General features: G+C 42.3%; 1 protein-coding gene across 2 annotated transcripts in view; it reads left to right on the forward strand.

Annotated features, from left to right (window-relative positions):
- The window catches only part of ARID4A (AT rich interactive domain 4A (RBP1-like)), a 46,793-nt gene extending 43,612 nt beyond the window's left edge, over window positions 1–3,181 (forward strand). For both annotated transcript variants that reach the window (XM_010181314.1, XM_010181313.1), the window contains exons 21-23: window positions 137–352; window positions 579–725; window positions 1,213–3,181. In XM_010181314.1, the coding sequence (XP_010179616.1) occupies window positions 137–352; window positions 579–725; window positions 1,213–1,316 (467 nt within the window). In that variant the 3' untranslated portion in view covers window positions 1,317–3,181. The remainder of the gene's footprint in view (window positions 1–136; window positions 353–578; window positions 726–1,212) is intronic.
- The last annotated feature ends 3,927 nt before the right edge of the window (window positions 3,182–7,108 follow it).

Consider the following 7,108-nt stretch of genomic DNA (forward strand, 5'->3'; position numbering starts at 1 on the left):
AGGGTTTTTCCTTGTGTGCATTCTGGGATCTTCTGAGCAAGATGGAGCAGGATTTTTCCTAAATCCGACTATAATTTTTCTGACTGTAACTGCAGTTCTACAAATGCCAAGTCCAAATACATTTCTTTTGCTGCAGGACAAAGTAGTGACAGTGAAGACCTTCCTGTCCTGGACAGTTCAAGTAAATGTACTCCTGTAAAACACATGAACGCATCCAAACCGCAGAAGATTTCTCGATCGCCTGCAAGAGTGATTTCACCTCACATCAAAGATGGAGAGAAGGACAAACACAGAGAGAAACACCACCACCAGAACGCTTCGCCTAGAGTATACAAATGGAGTTTTCAGCTCAGTAAGAAATCTTTAAGTGACTTGACTAAGAGGGACTTTACAAGAAAATCTGTCCTGAAAGACAAACGTGCAAATTTTGGGATTCTAAATCAGATGTAGGCCTTTTATGATGTAGCTATGGAAGTTCATTGTCTTTTATGCTGCGTCTTATGTACTCTTAAGAATTGCATTCATTTGGTTAAAATCACCCTGATGAAGCTATTTTTTCTTTTCTTCCCACTTTTAAGATGAGCTAGACAACATGAGCAGCACTGAAAGGATCTCCTTCTTACAAGAAAAACTACAGGAAATACGAAAATACTACATGTCCTTGAAGTCAGAAGTAGCAACCATAGACAGGAGAAGAAAACGGTTGAAAAAGAAAGACAGAGAAGGTAACTTTCACATTTGCTTTATGCTTTCCATGAGAAGTTAATTTTCTTGAATACATAACTCGAAGCAACGTGCGTTTAACTGAGAATATTTTTGGAAAGAAGCGTTCTCCTTTTATCCTGTTCGTACGTGTACACATTTAGAAAGAATACTTGTGGCTTTTCAGAACTTGAACCTGACGAAAACATTCACTGACTAATTTATAAATGAGTATTAGAAACTTGGGCTTGCTAGTGCAAGCTCTGTCTGAGTTTCCAGTCAGCGCTCAGCCGGTTTATCTTTGCAGCCGGGCTGTGGTGCAGAAGGGCACAGTTAGTCACCCAGTTGTGTGAGCAGAGCAGTGAAAGCAATTGGTACAAAATCCCTGTCAGTTCTCGCTGACTGTGCCACTTCTTTGAGGTTTTTTTCAACAACCCAGTAACCAAGGAAACCGTCATTCTGACCTGTGCTTTGCTAATCTGATGCTGATCTGTTGTTCTGTGTATTCAGTGTCACACGCAGGAGCATCCATGTCATCTGCTTCCTCGGACACTGGAATGAGTCCATCATCATCTTCTCCTCCACAGAACGTGCTTGCTGTGGAATGCAGGTGATACACGTTTCTCTGCCTTGCCAGCAACTTGCTGCCATGGACATAAATCCTGAAATTCAACCACAGAAAGCACTCAACTGGTTTGACATTGCCAAGTATATTCTGTACACACTTCCACTGCTGGACTGTACCTGTTCCCCCCCATCCCCTCTTCTTTGGTTTAATTTACTGTTCAGAGAAATTAAGCTCATTGGTAACTGAAGGTTTGTAGGCACAATGTGACACGCTTGTCATTGTGTTTGTCTTTGGTTTTCTTTGTTTATTTTGTTAACGCAGAGAAAGGGCACTTATCAAATTTGAAAAGTTTTGTCCAGTGAAGCATTCAGGTGTTGTAGGGAGATCTTAGAAAAAGCAAGTGCACCGAGCAGACACCAGAGTATTATCAGAAAGAATTGAGTAACTGCTGCACTTTGAGCGAGCTGTCCATTAACCCGTGGTGAGGAGTTCCTCTTTGTGGAAGCACTTGCTATACAGAACTGCCAAAGTACGTGTTCAGCAGTGTGCCCAGTTCTAAAGGTGTAAATGGGACAAAATAAATTGTGAAAGGAAGTGTAGTTGACTGAAAACTACAGTTGTAATAAGTCTTCCACTTTTTATAGGATTTTTGAGCACACAATTATGCAAATATTTTAATGTTTATTAATGTTTACAGTGGAATTGTGAATAGGTTTTCAGTGGACTATCTTATCCCTTGACAAAGATATTTTGTCTTTTTTCTATGTAATTTCAGAGTTTTTATTTTGTTACAAAAAGACGAAAAATGAAATATATAACAACAGTGAAGTTATTTAACAAGATTTCTAAAGCTGAAATTTTTGTGTAAAATAAGGTATCTTGCAACTTGTTAAATATATTTATTCAGACATTGGATGTTGTATTTTTATGTATTTTTTAAAATATTAATAAAATTGGAAAAAAAAAAAAGAAAGAAAACAATCTAGGTTAGTTCGCTCTTTGGAGAAAACACAGCTACAGTTACGGCTCTTCGGGAGGTTTGATCCAGTCGCCACGCCTGTATCGCAATGGGTTGTGTGCGTGTCCTCCACATCGGTCTGTAAGCGGGCATCTGGATGAAACCATGACTTTATTTGGAAACTTTGGCAGTCCTAGTACTTACGTTGGTTGGAGGAACAAAATTTATTGGGTTGCCCTTAAAGATACTTTGTCACAAGTTCTTCTGTTTGCTGTACTGCCGAATGAATTTATATCTCCCAAAGTTGAGATGCAACAATAAAGTAAAGCAACTGTGTATGCTTTGTCTGTGGATTGTCCCACGGATACAGTTTGTAAATAACTCTTCCAAATCCATGTATTTAAAGCAGTTTGCATATACATTATGTATAAAAGTGATTTTTTTATCAATTTTTTTATTCATGTTTGTACATTGAAGGGGGTTCTTAACCCCCTCTTCTGTGTTTAATATGCTGTAGAGTAATAACATAGATGCTCTAGACTGTATATCAGGATACTCTGGTTCACACGGCAGAAAGTCAGAACGGAACACTAGTGATGGCGTAGCATTACTGAAATCGATGTTTCTTGAAATTTCATTTTACGACATTTGTCAACTTGTGATTCCAATTCCTTCCATTTTCGCAGAAAATTAAAGAGAAAGTACTCTTGTAAGTGCACTTTTTCTGTCTTTTCTTAAGCAAAGCAGAGCTATTTCAATGTAAGATAAATATGGAGCTCACTAGACAGCGTTAACAAAGGCCATGTTTTAAACATAGGCTCTATATTCTATTCCTATTTAAGTGATTGTTCTTGTAAATGTCTGGGCTTAACCTCAGTAGGAAAGTGAATCTCCATCCATGGTTGTAAATACTTTATTCAGAGCTAACTTTTACTGTTAATCTCACAATAGCTGTGAATAAAAAGCAATAGTCAATTAAAAGGAACTAACACGGGTCACATTTTCTCAGATTATCTTCCATATTTAATATTTGCAGAAGTAAATTTTCAGTTGGGTGAAGTAAGAGGCTCAGTTCCATCTTGCACAGACACCTCTGCCTACAGACTGAGGTCTTAAACAGGCACATGCGCACCCTCGGCACGCACAGATGATGGACAAGCTCTGAGCTGCCTGTAGTTCAGGATGGATGTTAGCAGCACGAACACCAACTGCTCCTCCTCACCTCTCAGGAATAGTTACAGTACTGCACGGGAGATGAAGGTACGGCTCCGTCAAACGTGGGAACCCATTCTGTAGGAGATGGTTGCTCCTTGACGTCGAGAATTCGCTTTCCCACCGCGCACCGGTGCTCACTGGACAGACACGGCCCCGGTAACCACTGACATTGCTGCTCTGGCAGAACACGGCGACTGCCAGGAAAGGGGGATTTTCTGCCAAGCCTCTGGCATGTCACTGATTTCCTGGTTTTATCTCTGGCAAGGAGCGTATCCGTGAGCCAGATTATCCAGTAGATGTTTAAAGTAGTTTCTTACGACATTTAAGAATACCACAGGGAAAAGAAGAAAGTGTCTTGTGCTGCCTTGAATGAAAGTTTGTGCTGTTGAGAATGCAGTAGTTATAATTATACTGAATTGGGATTATTTCTTTTTTAATAAAATATTAGGTATTGTGTTTGCAAGAGCAAGCAAAAGTAAAGCGCCCTCGTGGCAGTGTTCACGCTGCCTTCTGGTACAGCTTTTCTCCAGGTGATGTTATGTACAGATGATTATTTCAACCTTAACAGGTTAAAAAAATGATTAAGATTATGGGATCAAACACAGAGCAGAGCTGTAAGAACTCGGACTCGCTCCACCTTCTGCAATTGATACAAAGATCTTTCCCATTTCTGGTGCATGCATTATTTTTGTATTAGCATAGATCTGAAAGTTGGGAAAAACTTGAAACGTTTGCATGCAAGGACATAAGGTAAGAAAAGGTTCATTTCCCTACTTGTTTTAGTTTTTACTTTCTCTCCACATGAGAGAAATACGTATATGAGCTCCGTCCATACTGACGAGTTTTTATTTTCTCTCCAAGGTGTAAATTTAGCAAGACTCAGTTAAATCTCTGCTTGTTTCTGGCTCCATCAGATCGCTTGTGTTTGAGAAACCTCTTGCTTAATGGGTTTGGACACATCAGGCAGAAGCAGCAAAGGTGTCGGAGCAGTAATGGTGAGCCATTATTTCAACAGAGGTGAAGCGGATTTGCATGAAACATCGTGTATCAACCTGCGCACCGGGAGCAGCAAGGACCTGAAATATGAAGGACAGCAGTAGAAGAGAAAAGGTGATTAAATCACGTCACTGTTTCGGGTATTTTGCCCAAGTTCCGTGTGAATCAAATTCATTTTTAGAAGGTGCAGTATCAGAATAACCCAGGCAGGAATTCTTTACAACGGGTGCATATTCTCATTTCACGTGAAAAAGCCACATGGAAATGGTTACCAAGATTACCTGGGGTGACTTTGGGAGGGAGCTGGAAAGAGAATCTGGCTCTTGTGACTGTCCTGTGTCTCGGTCAGCCCATCCACTGCAGAGAGAGCCTGTTCCCTCCAGAGAGCTTTGTCAGCCAGATGGAATTTCCCATTAGAAAAAGGAATATTCTCATTAAACGTTCTTCTTTTCCCCCTTAAAAATATTCTTGGATAGCTGAGGCGGACAAATGGGTTTTCTGGGCAGCATTTACTGGAATTACTTCACGGCAGTAAGTCTAAGAAATGCTGTTGTTTCTTTTTAAGAAAAGAGCACATTTGGTTTGATGGCTTGAAACAAATCTGACAGATGAAGAGATTTACAAGCCGAAGCAAAAGATGAACGTGTTGACAAAAGTATGTCGAGCTGTTGACTTCACTGCGCCCTTGCGTTTTGCAGATACTGCTGCGCACTGAAATCTCGGTTATTTTTACTGCTCTCTACTTGAGGTTTTATTATTTGCAACAATGTGTAGGATAAAGGCTACCCCTAGAGATGTAAGGAGCATAAAGCGGTGGCACCGGTGGGGATGTTGCCAGAGAATGACTCGCTGAAATTCCAGGCTTTGGGAAAAAGACATGTTGTAATTAGCTCACACTATTTATCAAGCTACTGCCCTCAAATCCTGAGAAAATCTTACCATTCTACCGTATTTTCCACCAAATAGGATGATTTTTTAAGAGCTCTCTGTGAGAGTTTAAAATTACTCACCTTCAATAGTTACCACTAAGTAGCTGGTATTTATTAAGGATTTTTTTGTTTGTTTTGGAAATTTGTGAGTGCCCCGAATTTCCCAAGCATTTGTTTGTCTCCTCCGTTGCTTTGGAGGAATACGTACATTCAATTCTCACTCTGGTCTGAGGATGTGTTTGCTTCACCGCAGTTCAGCGGTGGATTTTGCGATTAGTCACAGCCCAATACAAATAACTGCAATGTCATTTCAAGACAAGTGAAGCGATAAGGCAACCTCATTTGTGAAAGGAGACTGCTTCTCACCCTTTCTGAGAATAGGGCTTGCCTTGCTGCCTCTTCATTTCGAATTATCTCTGCCCTTTCTCAGCTGCTATTCCCGCTTCTTCCCATTTTCAGAGAAATCCTGCTTTCTGCTTCAGAGCAGGTTCTGCTTCAGGGCTGCACCTACCTGCAATTTATACCACTTAGTACCTCCGGGCTGTTGCTTGTTCTGTCTCGGTAGTTTTCAAAGGTAAAACTGTCTGCTTGATGACACTTGGCTTTAATTCACCAGCACAGCTCATTCATTATGATAAACACTGAAGTGCTGCAGTGCTCACTTTCTCTCTGGTTCATTCCTCGCCAGCAAAGAAAACCAGCACTCGAGCTCCCCTGCAGCTGTGAAAACCTGCGGGTGGTTTGTCAGGCACTTTTTTGTTTAACTCTCTCTGAGCCTTGTCGGTGAGGGACAGAGTTACGTCTTAGGGGCGATGTTTCGCTCCTTCCCAGCTCTTCAGAGGAACCCAACGTTTCCACTCCAGCCCCCTCAGTTTCTTCAGCTGGGTCTGAACTCCTCCTCTGATCCCTCATCTGGGTACAGCTCGGCCTAATTTGCCATGATCCTGCCAGCTATGGCAGTTACGTAAGCAGGGTAAGATGGGGGATTTCTATGAAATACTTTGTCATAGGGCATAAGGGTGGGGTTTCTCTTATTTTTCTTTTTAACAAGCTACTTCTTTATGTGTAGGTACAGCTTAAAACCATATCTCTTGATGCTCGTTTCCTGAAAATTTCTTCCCTTATGAATGGGTAAGGTTTAAAGCTATTTAAATAAGAAGGGGGGGGGGAAGGATAAAACCAAACCCTTGATTCCTTCTGCTTACACTCCGCTTCCTACCCTGTGAGTGTGCCATCCCAGCAGCTCCTCTGTGCTTTTTAAAGTCAAGTCCTGTGTTGGGTCTGGTCTCTTACAACTGCTGTTTTTCACACTCTTCGTTATTTTTCCTCTTTCCTTTCAGTTTGCGGTCCTGCCATGGCTCCAACTCTGCTGCCTCCCCACCACCACCACCACAGCCGAGCGGTGCCTTTCTTGCCACGGCAGCTCCCCAGTCGCCTTTGTCACCTACCTACTGCCAGTCGCAGCATTTTTTTTTCCTTTTTTGAGACACCCTTCCTACGTGTCCAGCAGGCAAGAAAACCTTTCAAGAAAGCTGTGAGTTCTTTTCTTTCCTCCACACACGTTGACTGCAGGACCCTTCCTCCCCCAGCCCGGCACAGGGAGCCCGCGGCTCGCCTCAGGTTGGCGCCACCTTGGTGCCCCCGCCCGTCCCTCAGCCTCTGCCACCGCAGCCCCGCTCAGGCGGCGTTTCAAGGGCCCCACATCGAGAGGCGGGAGCTCGGAGGCGGTGGCCGCCCTGA

This window comes from Mesitornis unicolor, unplaced genomic scaffold (genome assembly GCF_000695765.1).
Source record: "Mesitornis unicolor isolate BGI_N332 unplaced genomic scaffold, ASM69576v1 scaffold7553, whole genome shotgun sequence".
Taxonomy (NCBI): domain Eukaryota; kingdom Metazoa; phylum Chordata; class Aves; order Mesitornithiformes; family Mesitornithidae; genus Mesitornis; species Mesitornis unicolor.